This window comes from Trematomus bernacchii, unplaced genomic scaffold, assembly GCF_902827165.1.
Source record: "Trematomus bernacchii unplaced genomic scaffold, fTreBer1.1, whole genome shotgun sequence".
In the NCBI taxonomy this organism is placed as follows: Eukaryota; Metazoa; Chordata; class Actinopteri; order Perciformes; family Nototheniidae; genus Trematomus; species Trematomus bernacchii.
Window position 1 is genome coordinate 7,742,499 of NW_022987342.1, and position 18,334 is coordinate 7,760,832.

The 18,334-nt window shown below is 40.5% G+C and overlaps 1 protein-coding gene across 5 annotated transcripts in view; it reads right to left on the reverse strand.

Annotated features, from left to right (window-relative positions):
* rptor (regulatory associated protein of MTOR, complex 1) overlaps window positions 1-18,334 on the reverse strand; it is a 219,666-nt gene that overhangs the window by 25,963 nt on the left and 175,369 nt on the right. For 3 of the 5 annotated variants that reach the window (XM_034130259.1, XM_034130250.1, XM_034130232.1), the window contains 4 exons: window positions 13,025-13,128; window positions 11,119-11,311; window positions 10,906-11,013; window positions 4,914-5,019 (listed from right to left, as the gene is read on the reverse strand). In XM_034130259.1, coding sequence (XP_033986150.1) covers window positions 4,914-5,019; window positions 10,906-11,013; window positions 11,119-11,311; window positions 13,025-13,128 — 511 coding nt within the window. The remainder of the gene's footprint in view (window positions 1-4,913; window positions 5,020-10,905; window positions 11,014-11,118; window positions 11,312-13,024; window positions 13,129-18,334) is intronic. The other 2 variants (XM_034130268.1, XM_034130240.1) reach the window with 1 other exon arrangement.

Sequence of the window (18,334 nt, forward strand, 5' to 3'; positions counted from 1 at the left end):
AAGTAGGTGCTGGCATTCTGAAACATAAAAGTACACGTTTTACTGGAGGACTATCGGAGACTACCAGTGTTATGTCGAAACGATAACATTTTAAATAGGACATTTAACATTTCCATTGTGCTCATCGGTTCCTATAGACGAGAGCAAAGCTACATCACTGCCTGGTGAGATAATGGCCCCGCCCACTTTCCGGTGAAGAAAAAAGAATTGGTGCTAAGCGGATTGTGCAGAATGTTTTATCATGCCTTAAAGCTGCATGTCAAACAACAAAAAGATCCAAAGTTCAGATGTTCTATACCTTTACCTATGAGATAGGAAGATAAATGAAAACATCCACTCTTAACCCTTGGCATCAGGACCTCCATAGAAAAGACGGAGATCGCAATGAATGGGACCCGGTCAGTCAATACATGTTTGTCTATGGGAAACACTTTATCACAGCTACAGTGCATCCGGAAAGTATTCATACCCCTTCACTTTTTCTACATTTTGTTATTTTACAGCCTTATTTCAAAATGGATTAAATGTATTTGTTTTCTCAACATTCTACACACAACACCCCATGATGAAAAAATGAAAAAAGTTTTGAAATGAATAAAAAATAAAACACTCAAATATCACATGTACATAAGTATTCATACCCTTTACTCAATACTTTGTTGAAGCACCTTTGGCAGCAATTACAGCCTCAAGTCTTCTTGAGTATGATGCTACAAGCTTGGCACACCTATATTTGGGCAGTTTCTCCCATCATTCTTTGCAGATCGTCTCAAGCTCCATCAGGTTGGATGGGGAGCGTCGGGTGCACAGCCATTTTCAGATCTCTCCAGAGATGTTCAATCGGGATCAAGTCTGGGCTCTGGCTGGGCCAATCAAGGACATTCACACACTTTGTTATCGTGGCTGTGTGCTTAGGGTCGTTGTCCTGTTGAAAGGTGAACCTTGGCCCCAGTCTGAGGTCCAGAGCGCTCTGGAGCAGGTATTCATCAAGGATCTCCCTGTACATTGCTGCATTGATCTTTCCCTTGATCCTGACTGGTCTCCCAGTTCCTGCCGCTGAAAAACATCCCCACAGCATGAAGCTACCACCACCATGCTTCACTGTAGGGATGGTATTGGCCAGGTGATGAGCGGTGCCTGGTTTCCTCCAGACATGATGCTTGGCATTCAGGCCAAAGAGATCCATTTTGGTTTCATCAAACCAGACTATTTGGTTTCTCATGGTCTGAGTCCTCTAGTGCCCCTTTCACACCAACGCGGTTCCCGTTCTAGCTCCGTGCTAGAGCTTTTCTGGTTCGGAACCGGTTTTTATTTTCAGCCCGTTTTGTTCACACCGCCCAGAGCCCGAGTGGTGCTGCCGCTGCTGCGTCATGACGTCACCATTTACGTCGCTGATTTTCTCCCCTGATCGTGTTTTAATCATACGAAGCCAGATTCAATTAAATAACGACTTCTCCAACCTTATACTTTTCTCCAGAGTGCCGTGGTTCATTGTTTATTATTGTGTTTCAGCGGCATTTACCGACCGCTGCAGTGCTGCTCTTCCCGTTAGCTCCGGGTTAGCTCACACGGCAGCGGCCGCTGTAAAGTATTCACTGTCTGACTGTCACACAAGCAGCTGATATATATCCCCAAAGAGAATGTGTTTCAGTATGAATTGATGCTGTTTGGCATCACAACGCTGTTATTAAAGTTTCTCTGGTATAAAATGGGTGATGTTAGCATAGCAACCGAAGCTAAACTGACTACTTGTTGTTGCTATCCTATTGTGGCATAAGCCGTTTTCTACAGGCACATTTTACCGGCGTATTTTTCATTATGATTCTACTTGTGATAGTCGGACATGACAACCTGTGCAGCCCATGTATTGATTCCATCCGATAGCTGCTATAATACAAAACAAAACGTCTGCCTGCTCTCCACAATGATCAATAACAGCGAACGAATGGTCAAAGTAAGGTACAAATAAACAGAATCACACGAAGCCTGGTTAGTGTTGCCTGACTTTATAAAGTGTGTTTTTTTTTATAAGTGTGTGGTTGCGTTCTAGTCACTTTGCTCACAACTGCTTGTTACAACTTTTATTTGCCGTACTCGCCATAAACTGTTAGCTCACGTTAATCTCGCCCCCCCCCTCCGACGTAAGCGTGACGTATGCGGTTCTTGCTTCTAGGCCGAAAATGTTTTGGTTTTCGGAGCTTAGAGGCGACTCCGCTGCGGTGTGAACAGGAAAAAACTGTGCTTTTCAGGCTCTAGCTCCGAACCGGCCCTGGAACCGTGTTGGTGTGAAAGGGGCATAGGTGCTTCATGTGGGTTTTTATGTGCCTTTTGCTGAAGAGTGGCTTCCTTCTGGCCATTCTACCATAAAGGCCTGATTGGTGGAGTGCTGCACAGATGGTTGTCCTTCTGGAAGGTTCTCCCATCTCCACAGAGGAACACTGGAGCTCTGTCAGACTGACCATCAGGTTCTTGGTCACCTCTCTGACTAAGGCCCTTCTCCCCATTGCTCAGTTTGGTTTGGCCAGCAAGCTCTAGGAAGAGCCCTGGTGGTTTCAAACATCTTCCATTTGCAAATGATGGAGACCACTGTGCTCGTTGGGACCTTCAATGCTGCAGACATGTTTCTGTACCCTTCCCCAGATCTGTGCCTTGATACATACCTGTCTCTGAGGTCTAAAGACAATTCCTTGGACCTCATGACTTGGTTTGTGCTCTGATGTGCACTGTCAACTGTGGGACCTCATATAGACAGGTGTGTTCCTTTCCAAGTCATGTCAAATCTATTTAATTTAACACAGGTGGACTCCAATCAAGTTATAGAAACATTTCAAGGATGATCAGTGGAAACGGGATGCACTTGAGCTCAATTTTCAGTGTCAAAGCAAAGGGTGTGAACACTTATGTAAATGTGATATTTCATTTTATTATTTTTAACACATTTGCAAAAAATTATGTCATTATGGGTTATAGTGTGTGGAATGTTGAGAAAAAAATGAATTTAATCCATTTTGAAATAAGGCTGTAACATGACAAAATGTTAGAAAAAAAAGTTAAGGGGTATGAATAATTTCCGGATGCACTGTACATTATGATGCTAATAAGGTCAACTTGATCATAAATCTCACTTTAAGTGTCAGCCGTTCCCAGCTAGTCATCCACCGGCAGACTGACCGGACATAGATCCTCTATTGCTTTCAATTAAATTATTTATTTACCGCAAGTAAAATGACAGAAAATGTTTTCAACAAAAAGGGGGCGGGGCCACAACGTGTTTGTGTTTTTTACCGTTTCTTTTTTTTATGGCATTGAGAACTTTAGTTTTCACTGGTATTGGTATCGACCACTACATCTCTGGTTTCACTGGTTCTGACTATGGGTAGATTGCACTCAATCTCTGGCCTCACTGCATACTTACTTTCATGTCAGAAACAAAGGGGCACCCTGGTCGTGTCTCAGTCTGGAGTTCACCCTGATTTCCCCTCTAAATACATTTAATTTAACATGATTCTGACAAAATCTCAGCGCTTATGTTCTGTGATTTTTGCACTTTATTTGACACACTGCAGGTAGAGCTTCTATCAGAAACGACTGTAGTACAAAAGGTAAGAATCCTGTCCTCTAAGCCAGGGACTTCTGTCTGTCCAAATATAATAAAGTACATAAGTTGTTGCATTTGGAGTCCAAGGACAGGCCAGTTTATTTATAAAGCACATTTCAACACGAGGCAATTCTTCCTTCAAGGTTAAATTAATTTTTATTGGAGTAACAGAATACATGTGACAGTAATGAGAACTGTTTGCAGTTCTAATAAGTAATTACAGTTGCTACAAACCAAACTGAATAAATAAACATGAGGTCCCTGAAGCTAAATGACAAAAAGGAAATATATGCTGTCGAGTGATGACAAAGCAAAGTAGAAACTCTGAACCTCATAACCCCAATCCAAGCCTCAAAATCCTTGAAAGCCACAACAATAAAATGAAAGTGAATTATGCTTGTGCATGCTTCAGCAAAGTGACTTTCTTCCGTCGTCACTTAAAGTGAATGAAGGTGTGCTGTTCCATTTCATCGAGGTATTGATGCCTCTTATTGATGGCCAGTGGTCTCTAGTTGGTGAAATACACATATTTAATGCCAATTCCTTTGCCTTTTCACTGCCATGTGGTTCATGGTAAACCTCAGCGCTGGTATTATGGGAGCAACTTTGGGTCAAACTTGGTAATTTGTTGTTATTTTTTTAAACGCTTCATGGTTGAATCACCAGCCTTTATGTGTAACAATGACTGCCCTACTTCTTATCAATTAGAAATAGTTCAATCCAGATTGCTCCTTCAGGCATGTCTACAGAATTAAAGTGTATATAAGTTGCTTTGGACAAAAGTGTCAGCTAATATGACATGTAAAACATATTTTCTTAAGCACGTTGATATTATTCACTTTAAAGCGGTTACTGCTGACCCGTTTGCAAACAGTTGCTTATTTATACTTTGAACACCAACATGTGAGGTTGTTTCTGGCCGCCTGGCCAATGCCAGTCTCAATTTCACTCTCTTTTTAGCGTTTGTCAAAAAATGATCTTTCCAGCTAGCCTTTAGCTTGCTTCCTTCTTAAGCAGCTAGTCGCTTACTTTGCCGTTTTGCTGTTAAGTGCTGTGCAGGTGGTGAACTCTACAGAATGTAAGTTACTGTTGCTGACCATGTTGAAACTTGTGTTGATTTACAAACAAAGCTGAACAAACAAAGTCTTTATAGACAATAGCCCATTCACATTACACTTTAATCCACTGTTTCTATAAAGAGTACACTTTATTGAAGCTTTCAATGTTCGTTGTACAGTATGTCAAAGAAACAAATCATCATTTTAACATGCATGTTTCATCTAATTTTGTGTGTTAGTGTGTGTGCGTCACTCACCTTTCTGTGTGATGGTTCGGCTCTGCCTCCTGACGCGGGTGTTCCTCAGAAACCTCCACTGCCGCTCCATCCTCACCTGACTCTCCTGGTCATGCTCCTCTGGGATCTGAGAGAAGGAGTCAGAAATGTACTGAACTCTATATATACAGTATATCTTTAATGTATAATAATCTTACTATTATATTAATAAGTTAATATTCATATAATTATTATAGTGCACATATACGTTTTTATACTCTGGCAATATTGTTTCTTGAATGCCTATCAAGCCCCTTTAAATGAAATTGAATTGAGGGATTCACCTCATCACTGCACTTTTGTAGACCCTTTTGATGTTACTGCTCTCCTCTCTTTTCTGTCATCCACCCTCAAAGGTCTCTCTGCTCCCTCCTCTGTTGGAAGAGCCAGAACTCTTCTCTGGATGATAAACTCAACACTGGAGGTGGTTATCTGAAGTACCTGCTCAAAAGTCAAGTGCATTTCTGAAAGGATTTCTTGTTTAGAGTGATAAGAACAGTGTGTCATTAGGAATAAAGCAGATTTAAATACAACTAAAGGTTTCCTTGCTGATATAATTTAGGAACTGTCTTAAAATGGGATCTTTGATTGGTGAGATATAATGGTTTCTTATTCTTACAGATATATGGGATTTATGTTATAATAAAATAGGGAAATATGAGTGTAAGTATTTTACTGTCCACAGTACATAAATGCATATATATCAAGTACATTTTTTACGTTACTAAAACATCTAGTAATCAAATGCAGAGGCAGTTTTTAAATATGATAACACGCATATATATTTGTATGTATATGTTAGCTTAGTTCTGTACTTCTAGTCTTATTGCTAAGTTAGTCTAGCCAGTCCATCTGTCTACTTAACACAGAGACAAGATTAATATTGACCTTCTAATTTTGTTGTCAATGAAATGTGTACGAAATCTCACAAAATGTGTAGTGTATTCTTTACGCTAAGCTAGGCTAACCAGTCCATCTCAATACATAACAAATGTAAACAAGATGTAACCTGATATTGTTATTTATTTCCTCTGAAAATATGGTTGCGCCAATTTCCCCGTACTGTTTCATTCTAGTCTACACTTTAGACTAAGCTAGGCTAACTTTTTTTTAATTTAAATTTTTTTTATTCTCTTATCGTCATTTCACAGTACAGGTACTATGTAACGAAATTGTTCCTCTGCATTTGACCCATCCTAGTGTTAGGAGCAGTGTGCTGCCGTGGACGGCGCCCGGGGAGCAGTGTAGGGAACGGTGCCTTGCTCAGGGACACCTCGGTAGCACTTGGTCTTGCCGGGACTCAAACTGGTGACCTTCCAGTTGCCAAGCCAAGTCCCTATGGACTTCGCCACCACCGCCCTGCACAACTGCTCAGCTCAATACATAACAAAAACATTGATATAGATATTCTTATGTTGTTTCCTGAAAGAAATGGTGTGATGCATTCCAGTCTGACCTTATGCTAAGCTAGGCCAAATACTCAATACTGAACACAGAGATTTTCTAATTTTGTTCTCAGAAATAAATTGTGTAAGCAACCCTTCAGGTTCAGGTTCTTTATTTGTACCCGTAGGTAGATTTTGTTTGCAGAGAAAAAGATAAGGGATCCATCCTGACACACTCTAAAAACAAACGCATCTCTAATAAAAGGACTAGTAAAAAGCACAAGTACACCCTGCTCCGTCAAATCTCAAAATATTTCCAAAACATTTAAGAAGGAAAACACTAGTACAAACATGGACATTCAAAATTCATAATTAAATAAATAAATAAATAATAAAAATAAAAAAATCTGTGTGACGCTCCTGTGATGTGTTCATTTGTGCAATAGCTGCTGGGATAAAACAGTTTTTATACCGCTTCGTTCTACTCTTTGGGACAACTAACCTCCGGCCCGAAGGAAGAAGCTTAAATTCTGAGTGCAGAGGGTGGGAGTCATCATCTAATATGGAGCTGGATAACTGCCTGAGGTACAGGGTCTCCAGGTTTAGCTGTGGCTCACCAATCAGTCTGCTGGACCACTTTACGATCTGACTCAGAGACTTTCTGCTCTTTAAAGTCAGATTACCAAACCATGACATTAGTGAAAAAGACAGAATTGACTCGATAAAAGCACGATAAAACATGATCATCATGGTTTTGTCAATGTTAAAATAGGGCAGTTTCCTAAGACAGTACCTTTAAACAGTTTTTCTAAACTATTCCTCTACAGCTCAGAATCAGCCCACACTTTTCTTCTAAGACTGCACCATTTGGATCATTGCTAATACAAAAGTGATCAAGTTGTCTCATCACCCTACAGGCCCGAATACTTAGCTACTGTAAGTACAAAGTTAAGTGAAGCTTATGCATATACTTTAAATGACTCAAGTAATCAAGTTCACTTTATGCAATCACATCTGTTGAGCAGAGGGAATTAAAAAAGTTATGACATTAAGTCTTATGTAACAGAATGGCCTCCACAGATTTAGTCCAGCCTTCAGTTTAATGACTCCCTTCTTTAACATGACATTCAATATGCAGAGTGTAATATGAAGCTGATCTGTCATTTTTCAAATATTACAATTGTACATTAAAAACTAGGCCTTTGCTATTAGTGTGCATATTTGACAGATGAATAAAGGAAAACAGAGGGTGAACAACAGAAAAAAGCTGCTGCAGTGTGTGTGATTTTAAATGCTGGTTCCAGTGTGTGCTTTTTAACCTGTTAAGCCCCAAGCCTGTTTTTCAGGTCTCAGGCTCGAAAGTGACATGCCCAGAACAAATGACTATTTCTTCACTTCTAAAAGGGGTAAATTAATAATCTTTTTTCTCAAAGCAATGATACACCTGTGAGTTGGATGTAGACAAGTCAGAATCAATATAGATGTTTTTTATTTTCAAGTAAATTCAGATTGAACATAGTAAAAAAATGTAAATGATAGTGTCCGTCAAAAAAAAACATTACTTATAGTGAAAACCACCCTTGAATAATGGGATAAGTAGACTAAAAGCTTTAGGAATCCAAACTATAACATATAATAAGTACCCTGTATCAAGATTGATGCAAAACAAGTGAAATTTGACCTTTATAGAGAGATTTAGAAGAAAAAAACCCACTTCTGGGGTCATTTGGGTGGATTTTCCATATCTCTGGCCCCCTTCGGTCGATTTTGATGAATGACACCTCTTTTTAACCGTTAGAGCCAATAGAATCGAGGGGAAGTTCCTAAAATCCATCTAAACATTACCCATTGGTGAATAGAGTGATGCGCAGCCAGAATGCCCAAAACCGGAAGCTGTCATACACTCTCGTAGCTATCATAGCAGCTATATATGAAAACTCAGTTTTTGCCTTAAATATGACGATGGATTATCAGTAATCATTTCAAAGTGACACAGACACATTGGATTAACCATTGGATTAACCTTCAGCAACGTTTTATGCGTTTTAATGCCATTGAACATAACTTTTGATCAGAAAACAGCAACGGTAAGACTTATTTTCCGTTTTGGTCCCGTAAAGCTACGTTGTGTGTTGTGTGGGTTTGCTTCCCCTGCCGCAGGTTTGTGGAATCTCAGCTTTAATCTGATATCTTGTTTGTGCAGATCCGAAAAGTAATAAAGTATTTCTACCGTGAGTTCTGTGCTAAGTGCGTTAGCATTTTTTCGCTCAGGGCTAATTCAGAGGCCTGTTATTACCCTTGTGTTTCGTTTAGCTACAAATGGTTAATATTGTCTGATAGCTGAGTTTCTTCCTGTTTGTTAAACGTTAAGAAGCCCTCAGACGCTGTTTCTTGCAACATGTTGCAAGATATAACACACACACACACACACACACACACACACACACACACACACACACACACACACACACACACACACACACACCCCTTTGTAATGGAGTGGAGTTTTATGGCAGCACTCAACATTTTGCAAACGCAGCATTCTGATTCGCGCTACGGCAAACTCCTCTCCTCCTCTTTCACTTACTAGTCCCATCCAATCATCTCTGTGCTTTTATCACCTTTTGTTGCCTCTTCTGGCTCCATCTTCCTTTTACTCGCCACGCTCAGACACGTTTCTCTGTTTTTTACCTCCAACACCTCTGTTCTTCCTCCTCGCCCTCCGTGTATTCTCTTCTTTTCATGTATTACTTTTCTTTCTGCGTTCTCTCTACATCCTCCGTCCCTCTTCTTGCCCTAAATGTCTTTGAGTTGTAAATATTTTATTACAAGTGAATCTACTTTTCTCTCTGTATCAGCTGCTCTGTCTCCCGTGCTCACATCAATTTCTTATACAATTCCTATTCTACCCTCAAAACTCTCCTCTAGCTGACCCTCATTATTAACTCTTTCTGAAATAATTCCCTTCTTCTTCGGTTAACCTCAACATAATGTGCTGATTTGTTTTACCCCCCAGGGGAGGACGGCATGTTGAGGCTGTTCAAACAGACGGAAGCCTAATTTCATTTTACAAAATTCGGCAGCGACTACTGTGCACGGTCAAAAGCTCTTCTTTTAATCTGAAATTCTCCTCAGGAGGACATTAAGTTATGGAGCAGGGGTGCTCAGTTATTCAGGAGAAGCGTGTAGCTGCAGCAGCAGGTGCTTCCTCACAGTGGGGGGGGGACCCGGCCCGCTGTGGTCCATAGGACTTCATTACTTTCCAAAATACTTCACATGCGCCTGTCCTCAGATGGCTCGGGCTCTGCTGCATTGTAAAATGCCTCACTAACGTGGACCTATGACACCACTCCACATCAATATTTATGTGAAAACTGAAAACCTGTCATAGTAATTCTTTGTTGCTTAGCAACCCATCTAAGCTGCTTTTGAATCACTAGTTTTTATGTTGGAGGAATAAAAAAATTGTTTTTGAATGAGTGATTAAAGTAAGATGGACCTTTTTTTTGGTCTATTTTATTGTGTGTAGAAATGTCTGCATTTCTTTAAAGCAGTACGTTGGACTGGACTGCAATTGTCAAATGCATTTTATAAAGCGCTTGTCCAGGACTAACGACCCCTCAAAAGGAGTCAGAATTAACACATTCATGCAGAGGCTGCCAGAAAAAGACACTCAAACAGTTGGCCATGCCATTGGGAGCAATTTGGGGTAAGTTTCAGTATCTTGCCCAAGGACACATGAGGCGCTTTCACACCGCAGTACTTTTCCCACAAAGGTTCATCAGAACTTAGTTCATGAGAACTCTTTAGTTCTCATGAACTAAGTACAGATCGCGTTCACACTGGAATAAGTCCCTGAGGGAGGATTAGGCAAATGAAGCCGCTGACGTCACTTCTTCTTCTTCTGCTTTGGGTTTACTGGCAGGCCGCAAACAACTTCACGGCGTATACTGCCACCCGAAGTCCCCGGCCGGAAGTCCCCGGAGTTGGGGACTGGCTTCAGTAGAAGCTGCTGGGACTCCAGCAGCTTCTACTGAAGCCTTCCGAGTAAATCGCCAGAACGCCGACACCTCCTCATCTCCACCGCTCCCATGTTTTCTTTTGTGTTGCCATAAGTTAGTCTCTCTGCGTTTCTGCGCTGGGCTAATGCTAATAATGCTAATGCGAGGATAATAAAATGGCGGCTTCACAAAACTTTTTGGGAGTTTTACGGGGCGTGGTTTGCAATCCCCCCAGCCAATCAGACATAGGAACCTTTTTCTCCCACGAAAGTACCTGCTCTCTAGCAGGGACGGAAAAGGGGGTAAAAAGGTTCTCATTAACTAATTTTAGTTGCGGCTCTTTTTGGTGTGAACGCAACATTTCGGAACTATATCGGAACTAAAGTGGGAAAAGTACTGCGGTGTGAACGCGCCTAATGTAACAACTGACCCTCTGATTGGAGGATTACCATCGAACTCCTGAGCCACAGCCCCCCCCCTCACACATGTTTCAAAATGATAAAAGCATGACTTTGTGGCCTATTGTTGAATCAGACACACAGACACACAGATGGGACAGAGTGAAAAGAAGAAAAGAGAGGACAGTACCTTCATGACGGGCTGAGCGAAGTACTTGGCGCTCCAATCACAGAGGCCCGTCTGCAGGGAGGCGCTGATGTAGTTCCTGTGGCACGGCTCGTCACCATCCTCCCCTCCCTACACACACACACACACACACACACACACACACACACACATTTTCCCACAGTTCAAAGAGTTAAACTAAACAACAACAAAAAAACAGACTGGTGCGGCCCCTACCTGCTCCGGTCCCTTGTCAAACATCTTGCGGGTGCGGGGGAACTGGTGGGAGTGGGGCGCCTGCCCTCCCAGGGTGGGGGTGTAGGGGGGCCGTGTGGCCGGGGGCTCTCTGGCCGGGGGTTTGGGAACCTCGTTGGTCAGACTGGAGCTGCTGGTGCTGGGCATGGGGGGGGAGCCACTGGAGGAGCAGAGACTTTAATGTAAGGACAGGAAGTTAGAGCCCATCAGCCTCACCTTTCATGTCTAAAGATAAGTTCACACTAGCAGTAATGCACTATTTCTCAGATTTGTGTGGAATTGAGAGTTGTAAAGACCAGGGGGGTATACTTTCTTTGACTAAGCTGGCTCAGCAAAACTAAAAATCCTGATCAGAGTTGACAGGGACCATGAAGCTGGTATCTATGTGATCTCAGACTTTCCTCCTTGGGCTCTGAGCCGCTAACATAAAACGTTTAGAGCGTCATATGACTAATAAACCGCATGAAAGGGAGCAGTCTCCGCCTTATTCCGCCTTATAAGGTTACACAAATAAATCACGGCTTAAGCCAGCATGTTACTTCAAATAAGAGATGACAATTGGAAGAAATGTATTAATCATGTAATATCATGACGAACATGTTTAATTTACCACTCAATGCAATCTGTGCTTCCTGTTCATTTCAAATGTGACAACTGCACATTCTACAGCTCTTAATCTTTAAGCATGGTGCCACAGATTTAATCTATAGATATTTAAAATTGCATTTAGGTCGGACATATTAAATCAAAGTGAAATGAAGTGTAAAACGGACCTTAGCAAATAAGAATATGTCAGAAAAACATATTCCAAGTGGTGAAAATTGAAGGAATTATACCACATTTTATCTGCAAGTGAACTTCATACTGATGAATAATATATTGTTCTGATGTCCTGCATAGATTGCCACTGATAAAAAAAAACTAGTGCATTGCATACAGTATGTGCTACTGTAACTGTATCATGTATAATATTTACCTCTCACAGACTGACTATAAAGTGACGCTTTTAAAAGGAACTAGTTGATCGGCGGTGTTTGATGACTTCAAGCTTAAAGCAGGTAATGTATGCAGTGTAAGTTGGCATGGCGATTTAGCCGGGTTAAACCACCTTTGAAGTACGGAAAACTCTGGCTTTAGGTTCAACATACCTCGCTAACCCTCTAATCTGGCTTCATATATCCCCCTCAGATTGCATTCGATTTGTTATTTTTCATTACAATTTAGTGATGTACTTCTGGCTGCTTCATAACATATTTTGTTATGTTAATTTACTTTTATAATTCTGCTACTCATTTTATTTCACCTTGGATGAGGACCTCTAAACATTTTATTTGGATTTTATCAATGCGTGCTGGCCTTTTTATTGAATAGGTTAGTTTACTTATTTAATCTAGCATTTTAATCTGCATTGTTCCTTAACTTTGACGCTGTAAAAGTCCCCTCTGTGGGACATAAAGGATTTGTGATTCAGAGTGTGAACGTAGCTTTAGTGTCAACAGAAACAAGTATGGAAAACGACTGTTTTATATTTCATATTCATCATATAATATCTATATCCAGGGTTTAGCGTCATTATTATGTCATTACTTGTATAACCTTTCCCTGTCTGTTCTTGTTCAGGCACAGACCACATAACAACATATCTTATGAAATGTAATGAATGCTGTGTGTGTGACTCCTTGCTTTGTTACCAGCCTTGAACTACGTACTAGTTTTTGTCATGAAAACAAAACGAGACATTTGAAGTGGTTTTAGTATTCTTCAAATGTAGGTTCCTCACTCTGTGTCTCAGTCCTGCTGGAAGGAAGGCTGCTGGATGCATTTGTTTCAGGCTTTATTGTGGTAATGTTTCTGTGTGTGTGTGTGTGTGTGTTAGCTGTTCTCTCACCCGGCCTGGTGGATGTGTGTGCCCTTGCTGGTGGGGCTGGCGGGGGCCGACTGGGTGAGAGAGCCCGAGTCCAGGATCCTCTGGGGCCGAGCGTTCATGGTCGCCTGGGGACAAAGAAAGTGAGTTTTAATTCTCACGAGAGACACCTGTGGTCTGAAACCAGCTCAACACACCCTGCATATCTCTAAAGGTCAACCCAGGGTTTATCATTCAGGTTATGAGCACGTTCACATGAGAGAGGCGGGGCCGGCGACATTTAAACCAGAAACAAACATGGAGAAGCATACTGTCAGGAGAGCATCATATGTCAAAGATGAAAAGTTGACTGATATTAGAAAAATGTTTAAATAAATTATTTAAATCATGTACATTTGTGAGATACATAATCCATGCTGAGAGCAACATTACTGCAGCTCCTACTGTAAGTGCAGAAAGAACATACGGCTTACATGTGCAACTGTGTGAATGCTTAAATGATCGCGTTAAGGATATTGTTTTCATCCCCAAACATTATTATACTAACATGAAATTCAGCTTACTTTCATATCTAATAGGGTGATGGTTTATCAAAAGGTCATTGAAGCATTATCTAATGTGCAAGCTATATTTATTCCGTCTTTAACATGTTATTCTGTCCGATACACTAATGTGAATGTGTGTGCTTTAGTTCAAAGTTATCTTATAATCCTTCACAGCATACATGCAAGTGATTCATCTGTAGCAAATTAGCACTTACAATGCACAGTCTGCGACACTGTGCACGAGGTGTGGCACCGCATCATGCGGCTCAAAAGGCTGACACAGATAAGTGAAAATATGATGTGATATGAATGATAAGTGTATGCATTGCTCTACATTGCTCAGGTTACTTGCTGTGACGTCTATGATCATAAAATAAGTAAGCTGGCTTACTGCAAATGTAATTATAGTCAAATCTTTCCTATATTGGCAGTTTTATTCTGATCATTCACACATTCAATCAGTATGCAATGTATTGCCAGCGGTCCTTACTGCATTTGGCAGGTTAAACTGCGTTTCCCTTAGTCTGGAAAATGCCTTAATAGTCTTAATCTTCTTCATATTAGTGTAATATTATTTATGTTCTGATTGGTCAGCAGGCAGTGCATTTCTTTGAGTTGATCTCCAACATAACCTGCTCTTGAGAAGTGAAAGAAGTCCATTTTAAAGTGATGACTGACATTTACCCTTGTTATAACTTCTTACACCAAAGATTTTAAATATATGCACCTTATGTCACTCAGACATTAAAACATCTCTTATTTTCTTCTAGTATAATTCAAAAATGTTGGGATACTTTCCAGTGTTGACCAACTTACAGTGACCAAAATATTGCTATTTTAACATATGAAAATATCAAATTTCAATTCCCATTTTGCAAAGTTTGGCTAAAATCCTCAAACTTGATGTCATTAAACGGAGCAGGTAGTATAACTTCTCATTGTGCGTTGTCTAACGGCTTCTCACAGGGGAGGAGTAAACCTAATAAAGACAATAGAGGCAAAGCATCGTTGATGAATAGCAGAGATGTTGTTTACTCGAGCCAGGTGGAGAAAAGCGCTGTAAATCTAGTTAACAAAGGCAAATGCATTTTACTACCTCTGATTTCATTTCTATGCTAATTGCACGATTGCATCGAGTATCTTTTGTTTGTCTAAAAGGCTGAGGGGGAGAGAGAAAAGTTTTTAATGCAAAGTTTACACACATTAAATCCACTGTTTTGCATTTGCGGCGGGGAGAAGACATCAGTTACCAGGGTTAGCTGTTACTGCTTCATTAAAAGGCAATTTGAAATGTAAAAAAGGGCAGTAACGCCGGCTGAAAGGGTTATTATGGAAATAGCTCAGTCACTAACGTAAGTACCTTTTCTAATCAAGCAAACACAAGATCAATATGGTAAAAAGGGACAAACAGAGGAAAGCTTGATGACTTTAGACAGAAAGGTGACGGGTAGCTGCCTGTGTGAATGCAGCAGTGCACGGCAGACATCATGCAAAGACAATGACATGATCATTAAACAGCAAAACTGAAGTTCACACTGCAGCTTTAATCCTCCTGAAGAGCTGGAAAGAGGTTGCATGTGCAGCTTGAAACCAGTAAAAGCTCAAACAAAAAGAACTTAAAAAAAACTAAAAACACAAGGCTACAGGGTGGATCAGAGTTTATCAAGCCTCTCCTGCATTACATGTTGGAGTGCATCCATTAACAACCTTGTATTTTGTCAGAGTATCGAGTATTTCATGCCTTAAAAGGATAGTTTGGATGTTTGAAAGTGTTATATGAAGTATTATCCACAGGCAGTAGACGGAGGTGGTCACCTTTTCTTGTATAGAGAGAACTGGACTTTCTCTTCTCAGTCAAATGAATGGAGAGGGAAAATAACTCTAGATTTGGCTTTCAGCACATGCATAACTCTTAGGACCTAAGGATGTGAATAAGGGCTATAGAACTGTTCCTAATGGGTAGTTGTTAGACATTAAAAAAATGTATCCACTGATTTACAGACATGTCATTCCCAATGTACTGTAGGCCAATGGAAACGTTTTTTTTGTCCGAATGACCTCACTGACTGACACGGAAGTGGAAGTACCACTGTTTGGCCACTGGAAAACGTGTTCGCAGTTGGAGAAACAGATTGTATTTGCACAGGGCTAAGCAATGTACTGCTGCAGAGTAGGCATCAGCCACCTTCAAAAAAAAGGCCCACCTAATTAATAAGATATTTTCAACCCTTTACCTTGCTGTCAGACAGCCCTTTCCAAGGATAAACCATCACTCTTTCCAAAGCCATCAGATTCTATTGACAAATAGGTGATTGACCGTGCAGAACACATGTCCTTGTGGAAGACAGAGCAAATAACACTGAGTTGAGAGGCAACATTTGGGGGCTGCATGAATTGGAAAAAAATACCTTGTGATTATTTTTGACTTCTGTTGCAACTACGATATGATTTGCAATATCACAGGGAATAATCTTTTTTGAAACATTATTCATATTATCATTGATAAATATATCTTGTATCAATAAGTCGATAGAAAGTTTGTCGGCTTGGACTTTCTCTGCAGCTTCACTCAGATATTTAGCTTTTACAAGTATTGCACTTACTGCTGTTTGGATATAGTCCCATATTTCAAATCATTGTGCACTCCTAGTCAAATTACTCTTAAATGATGTTACCATAGTTGCAACAATCATAGTTATGTTAGATCCATTTGTCACCATTATAGAGGAAAAGTCCAACTCTGACTTGAAGTGACATGTTTAGCATGTAAACACTGACTACCTCATCCATCCTCACTTCATTGCTTTGGAGTACAGTGGCTTTGAGTAAAGTGGTTCAATATGATAAATATTGTGTAGTTTTAATGAAGCGTGTTTTTCTTTTAGTCGTCTAAAATACATTTTGCTGCTTCCGTGCTGCTACTGCTGTATGTTCCTATAAAGTACCATCTACAGCAGGAAATACACTGACTATGGATAAGTACCTCATATAACCCCACTTAAAAAACATCCAACTATCTCTGTAAGAAAAAGAACATTCTAGACACGTTTGAACAGATGCTGGTATGAATGTAAACTTGCGAGCTCATCAGTTGACTCATTAATGTTCATGGATTATTCTTCCACATTTGCAGATCATCAACATGTTGTGAACAAACATGCTACAAAACAACGCAGGAGGCAACACGCCTTATCTGCTGACTAGCTTTCCAGAACATGTGATATGCAAAGGGCCCGCATTAGCAGGAAAGTGGCGTAATGGGTTCTCACAGCTGCCTCTCTCCACACTCTGCTGTGTCATCCCACTTCCTCCATCATTAATTCGCGAGAATGTTAGTCGACGATGAAAAAAAAAGAGTGCGTGGATAGCGCTAAAGGCAAAGGCTCTGCAAGGATGCAAGGGTGAGAGCTGTTGACGGCCAAGAAAAACCTCTGAATGTTCCGGTTCAATTATTGAAGGTGCTTCTGAAAGGTTTAGCTGGTGCAGAAAGTGCCAAGCACCGCCTTGATGTATGATGATGACATGGAAGTGGTCAAGTTGAGTGTCATGGGGTGTGTGAGAGGAAATATCTGCTGCATCAGGTGGGGGATTCAAATCTCCTCTCGCCTACGGTGGCCAACAGGTGTTCAAACATTTCCATTAGGAGAAACGTGCTGCACTTTCAAAAGCGGTGCAATAAAAACACCACCAATGTGCCAAAACACATGCAAATAGAGAAACATCTTCACCAACTTGACAAACACACGCATCGTTTACTAAAATCGTTGCATAAACAAAACGCAGCAAAAAGCTCCAAATACAACAGAAACGGGGATAATAAAGTGACGCACACAGCTGGGGCCGAAGGATTTTTGACATTTGGAGGTAATAAAGTTGGCGAACATGACATGTCATTGTCAATGGAAACCTAAAATAACGTTATTTTTGGCTTATTTTAACAATGTGCTTGCATTATTCTTTCCAATATTATTGCGAAACTGCTGTAAGCTAGCTGTGTGCGTCACTTTTTAGTGTCCCCGTTTCCATTGTGTTTTGAGCTACTAGCAGCGTTTTTAGTAAACGCTGCACTTGTTTCGTCCAGTTGGTGAATGTTTTCTAAATGCTGCGCACATCTTGTCAAGTAGTTGACTTCAAAATGCAGTGCGTTTCTCCTAGTGGAAATGTTTTGGGCCTTTGTAATACATTTGCACTTGTCAGCCACCATATTTGTCGAATGAAAATGACATTCAACATTTTTTTCAAGTGCATATAGCTTCTTTTATCCAGCAAGCCAGACTTATTAAAGAAGCACAGATGAGTCAGGATAGAATAAAAGACCCAAGGCTTTTCACCCCAGAATCATGCAGCAAGAGGTGGCTATTACAAATCATTTAATGCTCTCATCATCGGAGGAGCAAGTCCATTTTAATTAGCTGCTGACCTTGTTCATTTTGTACCAAATCAATAACATTTGACATTTAAAAACCTAATTAAAAGAGCTGGATCTCCTAGTTAGGCTGATGTTAACACTTGTGAACTTGGGATGGATGTGCTCTGATTAAACTGTCTCTGCTCTCTGCAAGAAATAATGTGTGCTCCATCTATGATAACTCATTAACTTCAGAAAGTAAGGCCTTTAAAAAGGTGCTTAAATTGTCATTCTCTTCAAATGTCACACTGTTCTCCCTCTATTTTAGCATACAGAGAAGAGATACAAAATTGATATTCAAAACGTATTCCATTGTGTTTTCTGATAAGAGTGTCAGACGGAAAACTCATCTTTTTGTTTGCCACAGCTGATGTTAAATTG